The following is a 15342-nucleotide window of genomic DNA, read 5'->3' as shown; positions in this document are numbered from 1 at the left end:
GAACTCACTCTGTAGACCAGGCTGGCCTCGAACTCAGAAATCCACCTGCCTCTGCCTCCCGAGTGCTGGGATTAAAGGCGTGCGCCACCACGTCCGGCATGAACCTGACTCTTAAGTGCCTCACCTAAGTGGAAGGAAGTTACTTTGTTTTTTAATTAGAATATATTTCATGACTAAAGAGGTAAGAAATTTTGACTCTCAGGACTGACATTTCTGTTAATGAAGTCACAGGCACAAAAGCTCCCGGTGCCCCTCTTGCCCCATTACCATGATCAGCATTTGAGGGGCTGGGGCAGGTCTCAGAGTAGGTCACCATTCCTGAGGAGGTGGAGTGACAGTGACAAGGCATCTGGATGCAGTGTGGAAGATTCCAGCCAACAGTGCCTCCCCCTTTGCTTGGCACAGACAAGGGCTGTGGCCCCGACTTTCTCACCCTTTCCTCCCCTCGAGCCTTGTTTCTCCTTACCTGTTAGAAACTTTCTTGTTTCTATCAGAGGCAGTTAGCCTGGCAAGGACTCCTATTTTCTGATCCCCTCTGCACCAGTTAGCCAATTGCATCAGACCGAGACTCTGAGCTCCCATCAGTGGGCTGAGATGCCATCACCACCGGGTGTGGGCCTAAGATACCCTTTTTTTTCAAAAACACTGCCTTGCCAGGCTACTTCCTCCCCTTCCCCGGCTACCAGTCCTTTGTTTGACACTGAGAGTTTTCTTCATTTCTAGCGTTTGACTTGTTCACATCTCTCTGGTGTCTTGAGGTGTTTTCTCCACCCAGCTCCTGCCCATCAGCCAGTCTACCGACTCCTCCTTCTTCTCTTTACCTCAGCCATGTCCTCAAACCCTTCCCAGGTGTAGAAGCTCCCAGAGACTTGCCACATTGGTGGTTGAATCACATCCCCTCACATTCCTAGAGCGAAGTCCTTGCTTGAACAATCTTGGAAGTAGTAAGTACCACTTGCAGACAGCGCCTTCAGAATGAAGAGGGTAAAATAAAGTCCCTGGGGCCCTCAGATATATGGGTAGTGTCCTTAAAAGGAAAGAGATGAGGACCGAGGCACATAGATCCAGGAGTGGTCAGAGCACACATAGCAAGTAGCTACCAGCTAAGGAGAGAAGCCTCAGTAGAGCCCACCCTAGAGCTTTGATCTCTTGCAAAAGTAAATGTCTGTGTTGGTGTGTGTGTGTGTGTGTGTGTATGTGTGTGTATTATATGGTGAGGTGCGTGTGTGGTATATGCTGCGTGGGGCATATAGTGGTGTATGTATGTGTGGTGTGTATGTACAGTATATGGTATATGGTGCATGTGTGTATGGTATATGTATGTGTCTATGGTGTGGTGTGTGTGTGTATAAGGTATATGGTGCTGTGTGTGTGGTATATAATGGTGGTGGTATATGTGTGTATGTGTACATGTGTATGGTTTATGGTGTTGGTGGTATATGTGTTGTGTGTGCATGTGTGTGTGTATGTGGTATTTGGTGGTGGTGGTAGTGATGTGTGCATGTGTGTGGGGTGTGATATATATATGTATATAATATGGTGGTATGTGCATGTGACTGTGGTGTGTAGTGTGGTGTGTATGGTGATATATATATATATGTATATATATATATATACATATATATATATATATATACACACAATGGTGGTGTGTGTGTGCATGTGTGTGGTATATGGTGGTGTATCATTTGGTTTTATATATACATATATATATGTATATATATTATGGTGGTATGTGCATGTGTGTGTGTGTATAACTATGGTGTGTAGTGTGGTGTATATGGTGTGATATATATGGTATGGTGGTGTGTGTGTGTGTGTGCATATGCTTGTGTGTTTGTATGCCATGTATATGATGTGTGTGCTATGTGTGGCAGCAAACACACACCAATGCCAAGCCCTAGTTGATCATCTTTTTTTCTATTCTGGTCACGCACTTTCAGATGTCCTTCAGAGTCCCATCCGCAGCCATCATCCATATGGCTCCTCTTCTTCAGATTGTCTCCAAAGTGTTGGTGCCACAAAGGGACCTTCTGCCTGAGCTATGCACACTCCCTGGGCACTTCTCACTGTCTGCTCTACTCACCCATGCAAAACACTTCTCTCTCTCTGCACCTCAGCTGGGGCATCCTGCTGCCTGCTGGGCCTTTGTCACGCTTGTCCTCTATCATCTCTAGCACAACCTGGCATCCTGTCACCACATGCTTCATCTCCCTTGTTTCTAGCCAACCATTCTTCTTTCCAAGCCGGGCCGCCACTTTCGATTCTTCCTTCAACTCTCCAGATTAAACATCAAGTCCTATTAAATACGGAGAACATTTGAACTCATTGGCTGGTATACACGATAGAATACCAGAGTGCAGATCTCCGACTCTGGCTCTGATCCAAGCACATCCATGCCTGTGGCTCTGGAATACCCAGCTTGCATATTAGCTGTTTTTCTCATTTCTGTGCCAGGATTCTGGCAGCACAAAGCAGGACAGGTTTATTTTGACTCTGAAGGCAATGGGACCCATGCCATGGCTGGGAACATGTGGGCTGTGTGTGTGTGTGTGTGTGTGTGTGTGTGTGTGTGTGTGTGCATGAGGTCACATGCTCACAATCAGGAAACAGGAAACATGAACACAGATGCTTAGCTCCCTCTTCTTATTTAGTCAACGACTCGAGTCCTCTGGGTTCAAGGTGGGTCCAACCCGCTCAGTTAAAGCTCTCAGGAAACACACTTGCAGACACACTCAGACGTGTGCTTCCCTAGTGAGTATAAATCTCATCAAGGTAATGATCAAGATGAATCATTCCAGCTTATTCTGACTCCACCTCTAGGAAGACTCCCCTGAATTCCCAAGACGTGCTGGGCACCCCTTCACCATTGCAACCATGGTCTTACTGTCTTCCTTTAATTTTCCTTTTATCCTTTGACAATTTCATGCACATATAGATTCTCCCCCGGTCCTTCCCTTCCACCAACTGGACCCCTCTCCCCCAACATGTAGCCATCCCAGCTTCTTGTCCTCTTTCTTTTTAAATAACCCATTGAATCCAATGGGCACCTACTTGGAGAAAAATGACACTCTACCAGCTGTCCTTAATTTTCTTTTTTCTTTTCTAAAAGATTTATAAATTTATTTATTTATTTATTTGTTTATTTATTATATGTACGTACACTGTAGCTGTCTTCAGACACCCCAGTAGAGGGTGTCACATCTCATTATGATGGTTGATGTTGCTAGGTTTGAACTCAGGACCTTTAGGAAGCACCTTTAGTGCTCTTAACCATGGAGCCATCTCTCCAGCCCCTGTCCTTAATTTACAAAAGGCCTCAGATAGAGCTGGGGCCTCTGAAGCTAATCTCCACCTGTCCTGGCATGGCTGGCTGGCTTGGCCTTGTGCAGGTCGTGAACCACAACTGCCGTTAGGTCATGAGTGCCACAGCTGTCACGCCCGGGAGACAGCAATTCACAGCACTCTTTTTAGTCCTTGGCCCACTGGGTTTCTCCTGCCTCTGCCTCTGCAATGGTCTCTGAAGCTCTTGGGGGTTGATGTAGATGTCCTGCTTAGGCTGAGCACTTATTCTCAGAGCTTTGACCAGTTATGAGTCTCTGTATTCCAGAACTGTCTCCCTTCCCTCTCTAATTTTATCTATTTATTTTATCTATGTGAGTACACCATAGCTGTCTTCAGACACACCAGAAGAGGGCATCAGATCCCATTACAGATGGTTGTGAGCCACCATGTAATCACTGGGAATTGAATGCACCTATGCCACAGTGTGCTTGTAGGTTTTCTTGCCAATGGACATGTAGAGCTCTCCCACAGTGTTGCTGTGGATGCAGGAGTGGGAGCTGCCACTCTCTCTCTGAAAGGCCGAGCTATGGCACATCCTCACCAGCAGCTAAACCTCGGGAGCCTAGGGGCTCCACCTCTGCTGCGGTCACTGCTGGCAGCGACTCTGCTTTCCAACCCCTTGCTCTTGAAGCCTTTCCCCCAGCTAGACTTTGCCTTTTACCAAAATTGAAGAGACTTCAAAGCTTTCAGTTTGGATGCTTCCTTTCCCACCTGTTTTCTTCTTTCCTCCCTCTCTCCCATCTATCTCCCCCTCTCTCTCCCTCCCTCCTTCCTTTGTTCCTTCCTTCCCTGATTCCCCCTCCCTCCTTTCTTCCCTCCTTCCTTTCTTCTTCCTTCCCTCCCACCTTCCTTCCCTTTTCCTCCCTCTTCTATCTTCTTTCTTTCTTCCTCCTCCTTTCACTCCTTGCCCCTTCCTTCTTCTCCCCTTTACCTGCCCCTCTCCTTCTTTCTTCCCTCTCCTTTTCTCCTCCTGTTGTGGGATTCTCATCAAAGAGATGGGGCACCAAGGCTTCTTCAGGAAAAAGAGCTTTTAATTATGCTAGCAGTCTTGACCAAATTTTATTCAAAAGAATCAAGTAAAACCTTTTATGGAACTTTTGATTTTTTTTGCCTCCCCTCCACATATGGTAACATATATATATATATATATATATATATATATATTTTTTTTTTTTGATAACTTTAAAACCTTAAGATGGGATTGTAAAGGTGCTCAGGTGTGGAGAAAGGCTGGACCACTCGGAGAACCACTTGGAAGTTGTAGCCTGGTGAGCATTTTGGCAGAAACTAAATCACATGCTGGTCTGTGTTTTCCCCAAGGCCTCTGGGGAGGGTTACTAAGTATAGAGAGCATTACAGGAGAGAATGGTTAAGTTCAAGAACATTCAAAGACACCGCTTGGCCAGCAGAGCACAGCTGTTATTTTCTTCTTTCTCCTGGCTCTCAGAAGCCCCAGCAAAGCCTCCTCCCACCACGTTGGCCTTCTGCCTTCCTCCCTTCCTCTCTCCGTGTCCCTCTTTTCTTCCTTGCTTCTTCCCCCCTGTCCCCTCCTTTCTTTCTCTTTCCTTCTTCCTTTTTTCTCGCCCCCCACCCCCGCCGTCTTCTCTTTCTCTCCTTTATCTGCTTTGTAAAGAACTTATCCCCCCCACCTTTTTTTGGGGGGGGAATTAACTTCTTTTGCTGTTTTTTATTATGATCAAACATGTATCCCTAAGTGTATCTTTTGTACTGAATTCATGCTCACAGTCACAAGTACACGTGTGCTCAGTCAGTTGTATAGGTACATTTGTGTGGTTTTGCAGCTGCCATCCAGACTGGTTTTCAAGTACATCAATTAGAAACACAATCCCCCCCCCCCCCGCACTGTCATTCAAATTTTTGAATCCTAAATGTAACCTCAAAGACCCGGGTATTAAAGGCTTTGTGCTATTGCCGGATGAAGTGACCTCTTAGAGGTCAGGCATTAGGTCATAGAGGGCATCCCTTGAAGGAGGTGGTGGGCCCTGGCTTCCTTTCCTCTTTCACACCGTGGCCATAAAGGCTGGGGTTCACCATAGGGCCAGTTAGCCTGGATGGGGACTCTGAATTCAGCCAAACTAACCCTTCTCTTTACAACTTGATTTCCCCGAGCTGCTTCTTCCAGTGCCTGGACGATGACTACAGGTGACTTGCCTTTCCAATGAAGATGGCGATTTCTTCATCTTACTGTCATCTAATTTATGATATTTTGGGTTAGTGCCTTCCAAGTCCATATCCTCCTCCTGTGGAGTTTTATTTATTTCAAAATATACTGAGGATTGAATTTAGGGCCTTATATTGCTAGGCAGGTGCTTTACAGCAATCTCCCTCTACCCTCAGCCACCTTGTTCCCCTCCTCCTTCTTGTTCTTATTTTATTTTATTATTTTTTGGGGGGAGGGTTGGCTTTATCTGTATTAGCATACAGTAATTTCACAGAGTAATTAGTTAGCTTGCAGTATTTCCATACGTATGTAGTGATGTCCTTTGATCTAACTTATAGCCTCTATACATTTTATTTTGAGGCAGGATCTTTCTAAATTGCCCAGCTTGGCTTTGAACTCACTGGATAGCCCAGGCTAGGACTTGAACTTGCGATCATGCATCAGCCTGTGAGTAGCTGGCATTATAGGCCCCGCCTCCTGAGAAAATTTCAAACCCCACATCTGCCCAGCAAACGCTACTGTTCCGATGCTTGAGACACAAAACTAAGCAGGCCCTTTGCACAGACTCATCTTCTATTCTGTACAAAGGCTATACAATCCGCAGCACTTCCCAAGGGTGTGTCTGGGATGATTTCCATGGTTTCCTGACACTTGAACACTAGTACTGCACTGGTGATAATGGGTTTGAGGCAGGAATGGTACCATTCTCAGCTCTACTGGCATCCAGTGGTGTGGGACCTGAAGAGTGGTGGGGTGGCACCTTTCGGAAACGCCATGAGAATAGGAGAGTATGGAAGAGTCTACAGCTCTGCCTACAGTACAGAAAGAATGTGGGACAGTACAGATGAGGAAGACTCCATGAGCATAGCACAATGAAGGAGAGGAAGCTCTGGCAGGGAGCTCCGCAGTCTCCTGCATTCGTAGCTCTGTGGAGCATGGCAGAGAGGCAAGGCTGTGGCAAATGGCTTTATGAATCACACCTCGGCACCCAGTGTTTGGTGATGACCACAGACTGTACAAAGCCTGCCTTCTCTGGAACACGATGTCCCAAGGATTGCGACCTGCCTTCCCTCCCTGAGTTGAGAATTTGAAACACAATATAAAGCGCCCTCTAAAGAAGCCCATTGTGAGTAGTTTGTAAGTCTGATTGGAACCTGAAGCCTTCCTGTGTATTGCTTGGGGTGGGAGAAACTGGAAAAGGAGAGAGGCATCGAGAGGTTCAAGAAAAAGCCTTGGAAGTGGTAGCCATGTAAAATGTCTCACAGTGGTTCTCTCTCACACACACATACACACTCACAGTTGTTGAAGATGGATACAGAGCCCCATTCCTGTTAGGTGGCAAGGCACTTACCAGTGAGCTGTCTACCTAGAAGGCAGGATTTCTGGATCTCCGTCCCCCAGCAACCAGGGGCTTCATATTTATAGTAAAATCTGAACAAGGTCTACGGTGTGCTAACACACACCTGTAATTCCAGCACATGGGCGTTGAAAGGAAGAGGATGTCATTTCAGGGCAGCCTAAGGCACACAGCATGAGCCTGGATGTCCCTTTAACTGGCCACCCGGAGCAATGGCACAGTGAAGCTGGGAACCTTAACATGGGACCAGATTTTCAGTGGTGGCATCAGATGCAATCATTCAAACAAACTCCTCTTTGAGACTGATTCAAACTTCCTGAAATAGGAAGGGACCAGATATCCCATCAACAAACACATGGGGTAATTATTTAAATGGTTTTCAAAGATTAAAATACTATAGCAATTTATTTGGAAATTAAGTTTCTTGCAGTCAGTCATACACCAGAGATAGACAGTGATAGTGAAGGCCAGGGCTTGATGTGTTCTTTCCACACACGGAATGACCCTCCCACCTTACTACTCAAGCCAGTTGTTGCTTTCTGCTTTAGATACTGCAAGTCAACCCAGGGGACTTGGGAGAGAGGTGTGCAGCCCAGGTGACTTTTATCTCCAAGCTTAAGAGTTCAGGTAAGAAGGCAAAAGTTATCTCATTGGACTGGAGTCTGGAGCTTGGTTGTAAAAAGTTGGGATAGTGGGCCAGTGAGAGGGCGCAATGAGGGAAGGAGCTTGCAGCACAATTGTGTCTGGCAAGCTCTGGCAAGCTGAACTCAGTTCCTAGAAGCTATGTAAAGGTGGAAAAGAAATCTTCAGAGGAGCCCTTCCTCCCACCACCCACATTCAACTGCTGGACTGGGATCCTGCCGAGCCACCCACTTAAGCTTCACCCTTTCCCCAGTGTGCAGCGGAGCCCGGCATGCTGCTCTGCCTGGTGTGAAGTGGCACCCACACACACCAGGAAGCAAAAAAAGAAATGGAACCCCAGGCATAGGGACATTTTGGGAACAGGAATCCACATTTTTTGTTGTTATTTATGACTTTTTTTCTCTTTAGGTGGGATCCTTGAATCACAGGGTGGTCAAGTAGTTAAGTTCTAAGCTCATATTAAAATCACCCATTGCCTTTTTCACCAAAGCAGCCACCCATTTCAGAAACACTTTTTAGAACACTGCCTAGAAGGACAGGGAGAGACCAGGCTCCCTGCGGTACAGTTGGCCAAGTAACTTAGTGAGGGTCTTTTTTTATTATTATTATTATATGTAAGTACACTTCAGACACACCAGAGAAGGCATCAGATCTCATTACAGATGGTTGTGAGCCACCATGTGGTTGCTGGGATTTGAACTCAGGACCTCCGGAAGAGCAGTCCATGCTCTTAACCACTGAGCCATCTCTCCAGCCCGAGGGTCATTTTTAAATGCTTGACTGGTACATGCATTTAAAATGATGCAGAAACGGTTTGTTGACAGACTAATTTTCTTATTAAGATCGATGTTTAAGTTTAAAAATTTGAGCCTAACCAGGCCTCTATCCACTCAGTAGGGTTGTATGCTCAAAGGATGCCAAGAAGAGATATTCTTCCCTATGTTGGAGAACAGACAAGTTGGCTGACTGTACCGAGGTTCTTGGATGCCTGGTCAGGGAGCCTTGTACAGGTAGGAAAGGTCTGTTTTTGCTTTTAAAGCCACCCAGACAATTCAAAGATACAGTTTGAGCAGAACCAATTTTCATCCTGATTGGACGTCCTCAGGCAAGTAGTAGTCAGGTAGGCATAAAGCATATTTTTCTTAGGGTATGGCTACCAACAGCTGAGCAGAGCTGCTGCCCAATGCTCCCAGCCCCCATTTTCTTACAATGACCTGGAAGACAAGTGTTTGTGCTCAATGTCTGTTGTGCTCTCTTAAGTCCCGGGTAGCACCTCAGGATGGGAGTGTCCAACTTCCCCAGGGCTCTCCCTTCCTTTCTGGACTCCCCCTGGGATGCCATTATCTTTTGAGATACCTTCCCACATATTTATTAAGGTACAAATTAGGGGCTTTCTCACAAGCTTCAGGTGATTCCCATCTTAGGATAGGAAAGTGACAGGCTAGGGCAAGTGGGCTATGAGAGAATACAGTAAGAGAGGTCACTAAAGGTGGGCCCACAGAGCAGGATTCAGGAGAGGAAGTGACAGACCTAGCATCAGTATTTTGTAGGTGCCAATTTGGTGAAACATGCCTTGCTTCCTGGAGAAGTTGCAGCAGCCATCCACGTGAGTGTGAGAAGGAGTAGTGAACAGTGGGCTGTGGATCTGTGAAACTCAAAAAAAAAAAAAAAAAAAAAAAAAAAAAAAACCAAACAAACAAACAAAAAAAACCAAACCCAGAGAAAACACCTCCACAGGAAACCTGGCAGGGGAAGGACACGCAGAGAAACACTCCCAATGTGTTAAGAAATATTAGTTTTATTTAACCAGTTTTCACAGCTGAATATTTATTCTATAAAAACTTTACAGAGTGTACAGTTTATATATATAGTTCAAACTACTGAACCAAAGAGTAGGTCCCACAGATGCAAAAATACTGTACCAATCCATCCAAGGAAAAGACAGATGTACACACTGCACAGCACTCCACACGGCCGGGGAGGCGTCAGTTCTGAGTATAAACTTCAAAACTGTACAAAAATAAGGTTTTTTATTTTATTTCAGTCTTCATACATTCAATATGATTGCAAGCCTAGAAGCCTTAGTCGTAATAGGCGTCTGTAGTTAGTCCCCACACCATGGGGTACTCGTGAACACGAAACCGTGCGCAGTATATGGCAGACATAAGAGCAGAGACTGTGGATAATAAATGTCAAATATAAGGTAGTTCTTTTCTGTTCTGAAAGGAGTTTACGTATTTAATAGTGTGCCAAGAGAATTTTAAATTAAATAAAATATATTCTAAGTGAACCTAAAAATTACACTTTATAAACATAAAAAATACTTTTGGTGTAATATAGCAATCATATCTGCAGATAGACAAACAAAACTAGCAAAGTAGTATTTCTCACCCAGCCACAAGAAGTACTTATGTAGTTATTTTTCAAAAAGGGTCAGAAAAACTGTTTAAACCCACTAATGCTAATTCGTAACACTCGAGCTACGGAGTGACTCACAGACACTGGACCACCTGCTTTCCTCCAGAGACACTGGGTTCTTCACGGTGGCTGGGTAAGAATGAGACAGTAAGAAAGGAAGAGCGGCGGGCATTTCAGCACAAACCCACGCCCCCGTGGGTGGGATTTTCCATCAGTGATGCTTTTTCTACCAGGTTGGTCTTAAGTTTGATCAGAACTGTTTTCAGCATTGAGGTACTCGCACCTCCCCCTTCCCCCTAGAGGCAGGAACATGTTTTAAGTATTTCTACATGTCTCAGTGGAGGGAGGGGGAGAAGGCTGGCTAGTATTCTTTAGGGTCTGTGATCTAGATTTAAGGAAAAAAAAAAAAAAAGAGTAAAACAAACATTATTCCAAACTCTTCTGTCACCCAAAATGAAAACATAATTCCTTTTAAAAACAAAAACAAAACAAAAATCCACAACTAGCTTACAAGAAAATTAGAGCTTCCAAGAGCAGCCTAGTGCTCAATGACATTTTTATACTTGTGTATACATGAGTATAAAATAAAGACGCCTAGACAAAGAAGCTTTGTAGTTATTTTAAAGTTACAGTACTTAAAAACTCCGCGGCAATAAATAGCTCGGATGTTTCCAGTTCTGCCTCCAGGCACGAGCCACTGCAGGACGACGTAGCAAGTGGGAGCCACCGACGTCCCGCTCAGCCTGCCCATCAGAACTCATCGATTTTCCTCTGTAAGTACTTTAACATGGAGTCCATGCCCTGGGCGGAGCCCCAGATCTTCTTCAGCACTTCACATTCTCTCTCATTGGCCTGCTCTAGCTCCATCTTCATATTGCAGCGCACCAGGGCTTTGGATTCCTCCAGGACCTGTAGCAGTGAGGGACCATCAGTCAGGGGACGGCTGTTTATAGGCACTAAAGCTTTGCTCATATGCGTGCGAGCAACCACTAAATTATCACATTTCAGTTCTATCACAGGTTAGCACAGTTAGCCCTGCGTATCTGAGTTCCACATTCCTGAGACTCAACAACGCCAGACTGGAAATATGCAGAAAAACCAAACAACGTTCATGCTAAATATGCAGACTTCACTTTTCATCTTAAAATCTAACACAGCCTTTACTCACAGTGCTGCACCGAGACAGCCACCAGAAGTCATCTACAGAGATGACCTGAAGTGTATGCAGAGGTACAAGTAGACTATAGCAGGCCATGTTGTGTAAGGGATTTCAATGCTTGTGGATTCTGATCTCCATGGAGGGACCCATGGTGGATACAGAGGGATATGAGGATATTTAACAGTGCTTCTGAAACTTCAAACAGCTCAAGCTATTTGAGATGGTTTGTTACACAGACCCATACCCACCACTGGACCAGCCCTGACACACCACTACTGCTGTAGGATGGCATGGAACCCAGGGTGGATATCTACTCCACAGTGGGTGGAGGCTCAATGAAAATCCCTAGAGTGCTTTTGGATGTAATTTTCTAAACAAACCATTGTTTAATTTTAACTATTAGGGCTGCTTATCTGCACACGTTTAGGTGAGAGTTGATTGGATCAATAAAACACTTCACACTTTAACATGGAGTCATTAAATGCAATGAATGAGGAGGACAGACTCCCTGAAAACCCTGGCCTCCACCTATGGGTACCTAAGCACTTGACTGCACCAAAGGACTTTGCAGCTAGTAAACGGTTAGCACTGGCTGTGGCACCCGTGCATAGGACAAGGAAGACCAGGTAAACACATCTGGAACACGCTGCCAGTCTAACTTAAATCTCTGTGGAGGAAAAGCTTTTCACTCATTATTTAAAAAAACAAAACAAAGTAAGACAAGATACTGTAACGTACAACTGGGTTACATGACGCCAGCTCCTTGATTCGAACCATGACTTCCTGTGTGAAGGTTCCTGGCCAAAACACCTGGGAGACCAGACCCTTGCCACAGGCCTCCTGTGCCGTCAACTTCCGCCCACTGAACAGCATTTCATTCGCCTAAAAGGAAAAAGAGTTGACACGCTGTGAGACACGGGGGGGGGGGGGGGGGGGGGGGGAGAGGAGATGGGTGGAGATGATGTCTTGGAACTCCTCAGAGACACAAGCTGAGGATGGAGTTCTGAGGGGGTCAGAATCTACCTCATATCCTCTAGTGGTTACAGACCACGGACAAACCGTGACCAAGTGGGTGGGTGCAAAGAGTAACACCATGGGTCAGTTAAAAGAAACAAAAAAAACGTCATGATGTAATTCAGGTTCACATGGACTTGGCCGAAATCCAGATTCGAGGCTGTTTTGTGGTTAAGTTTGAGGTGGCTGGTGTAACTTCCCCTACATATGAATTTCTTCTTCCCACCCAAGGGAACTTGGGTATCTGAGCCATTAACAAGAGTAAGTAATTTGTGTTCTAAAGGAACTGAATCCAACATAAAACTATGTATTTTCAACAAATGTTGTAAAGATAGTGGCATGTCACTGCTGACGGGGTCACCTCTCAGAAGCCACACATTTGTCATTTGTCAGAGGGAATGGCTATCCAGGAGGAACTGGGTGTGGCTCCATTACGGATGTCCATTTTAAGAGGGTCTCAGTTACCTTAAGAGTGACTGGATAAAACTAGGTTTGCTTTTAAAAAGTGACAGAGGTATCTATTGGATTCAGGGCTAAGCTCAAGCCCTGGCATAAGGTGTACAGATGTCCTATCACTAAATGGCAGCTGAGGCAAGCTACGACAGACTGTAAGAGTAGCTGACATGCTTGTGACCTGACGGTGGCTTGCCTTGCACAGATAAATCCTGCCGAGAGTCCGTGGTCCTGATCATGTGCTTCTCAGCCATGGAGAGACAAATGCAGTGACCAAACAACCGTCGGATCACACCGAGGATCTGAGTCTTGCACAGAGCAAACAGTACACGCTGGAGACCAAGTGTGGCAGCTGACTTGATGCCCTTCTACCAAGGCAGACAGTGTAAACAGGGCTGTGTGTGTGTGTGTGTGTGTGCACTAGCACAGACAAGAACAGTTTGCAAGGTTTTGAGTTTGTCATCTAAAGAGTAGCTAGTAGGCAGTCTGAGCTTAGTCTTGCACAAGCTCAGAAGCCTGGAATGTTCTCTAAATGGACAGCCTCTCAGTGAAAAGATCATCTATAACATATATAAAACCCTGATGTGGCCTTATTTTAGTAGTTAAGATAGTTTCTCCACAGGAATACTCCAGGGAGATGAGAAAGGATGAGGGGAGCCCAGCCCTCCTTCCCCTCTCAAGAGTTCCCGAGTACCTGGGATGCTCTTTCCCAGACTGCACTTCTTTAGTGATGTCACCACCACTCACTCATTCAGTTAAGTGTGTCCTCAGGACAGCAGATACCGATGAACTTGCCAGGCCCAGCAAGGCTGTCTGAGCATTTCTTCCTGGGCTCTCCTGTGGTCTCCCCCAATCATTCCTTCTTCCCCACTATTTTTTGTTTTGTTTTTTTCGAGACAGGGTTTCTCTGTGTAGCCCTGGCTGTCCTGGCACTCACTTTGTAGACCAGGCTGGCCTCGAACTCAGAAATCCACCTGCCTCTGCCTCCCGAGTGCTGGGATTAAAGGCTTGCGCCACCACCACCCAGCCTTCTTTCCTACTTTTGAGACCCAGACCAGCACTTAACTCGGACTCCTGCTCCAGCCTCCTAACACATCCCACTTCCTGACCTCTGGATGGCAGCTCCCAGCTCTCAGTACCGCTTTCTTCCTGTGTCAACTTCTTTTCCTTGTGTTGCCTGTTTGGGCCAATTACAACTGTCTCTGCTCTGGCCTACACTGTGTCCTGGCAGCTCATCTCCTGTCTCCTGGTCTGCCTGGCTCCACAACCATTTGTTATTAGACAGTGGTTTGTGTTTCCCCTCCCATTTCACAGGGTTGGGATGTGTAGGACAATGAAAGGAATTTTAAATGTTATCTAAGAGTGTAAAAGACAGGGCTGATTCAAGGCTGCTAATGTATTCAATTTAAACAGGCAGTGAGTCCATTTAAGACAAAGGCTTGAAGAACCAAGAAATCCAACCACCACCACCACCAAATAAATACCCATTAAAACAACAACAACAACAACAAAACCATTTCCTTGGGCAGACTAAATAGACAGAGCCCTACCCTGCCAATCTGCCGTGGTCTTAAGATGGGAAGTTTTAAAAGTGTGGGGAGGAAGGTGGGCAGGTCACACTGCTTCAAGATGACAGCTCTTGTGGGTGAATATGGAGTTTGAAATCAGTCCTTCCTGTACACACACACACACACACACACACACACACACACACACACACACGGTGGCCACTGTTTAAGCCTGGGTTATCCTTTCTGTTCCCCTTAGCAAAGGCTACCAAAGTGTTGCCTACTGTACTGGCCCCGAATGTTTCCTGTGCACACAGGTGTGTGGATTCTTGAAATGGGACAATGTCAAGGTGTATGGTGCATAGTGGGTACTCTATGGATGTCTGCTGCGGGGTGCGGGGAGGGTAGACTACCCACGAGCAGCTAAGCAAGCCAGTGTCTGGCCCCTGTGGGACACACTGAGGAAGGCTCACACAGCTTGCTTTCTCCTGACAGTTGGTATGCCTTCAGTAAACTCTCTATACCCCAAGTAGGGAAAAACAAACTTGTCCCACCCAAGTTTGCCTTGGAAAATTCACACACACCAAAACGCCACCAAAGGAAGTAGATGCTTTTTAGCAGTCACAATACAAGTCACCTCAACAGCAGTCAGTCACTTGCTGCATAGGCTTTAATCAAATACTCTGCTCACAAGGTGGGAAGTTACACTGTGTGTGGCAGGCTCTAAAGCAGAGGTTCACCAGATTCTGGGGACATCCTGGACTCAGTGAGTGTTTGGGGTAGGGTCCTGTGCTGGAGGACATGGAGTAGCAATAATGACTTCTAATGACCAGTATCTTTTCGAAATGTCTCTAGCTAGACTTTCAAAGTAGGTAGGTGACAGGATTCTTTATTGCCAGAATTAGAAATAACCGTTGGCAAATGATCTATTTTAAAAATGGCTCTCAATGAACCTAAAGTTGATTTTATATGTTAAATGTGGCCACAGCTGAGAATAGCTATACCATCAGAATCCAAGTTGAGACAAAGAGCAATTACTGCTCTGGACTATCTACCAAGGAAAACCATCCAAAGGGGAGGCGTTCATAGGGACTGACCTCAAGCCATCTAGGCTAGTGAGTTCTTTAAACTGAGAGAGAGAGAGAGAGAGAGAGAGAGAGGCACAAACACATGTGAGCATGCACACTGCAATGTATTTCTTGAGAGCAGAGTTGGTCCATCTAAGGACAGCTCTCAGGCACACCTGCTGAGCCATCCATCTCAA

At 45.7% G+C, this 15342-nt stretch overlaps 1 protein-coding gene across 4 annotated transcripts in view; it reads right to left on the bottom strand.

The window, feature by feature from the left end:
• Positions 1-9306: 9306 nt before the first annotated feature.
• Positions 9307-15342, bottom strand: part of Cdyl (chromodomain Y like) — a 207650-nt gene continuing 201614 nt past the window's right edge. For 2 of the 4 annotated variants that reach the window (XM_021180698.1, XM_029468275.1), the window contains 2 exons: positions 11842-11985; positions 9308-10853 (listed from right to left, as the gene is read on the bottom strand). In XM_021180698.1, coding sequence (XP_021036357.1) covers positions 10695-10853; positions 11842-11985 — 303 coding nt within the window. In that variant the 3' untranslated portion in view covers positions 9308-10694. Of the gene's footprint in view, positions 10854-11841; positions 11986-15342 lie in introns of all 4 variants that reach the window. The other 2 variants (XM_021180699.1, XM_021180697.1) reach the window with 2 other exon arrangements.

The sequence above is a fragment of the Mus caroli genome, chromosome 13, assembly GCF_900094665.2.
Source record: "Mus caroli chromosome 13, CAROLI_EIJ_v1.1, whole genome shotgun sequence".
In the NCBI taxonomy this organism is placed as follows: domain Eukaryota; kingdom Metazoa; phylum Chordata; class Mammalia; order Rodentia; family Muridae; genus Mus; species Mus caroli.
This window is presented reverse-complemented; position numbering and strand designations above follow the sequence as displayed.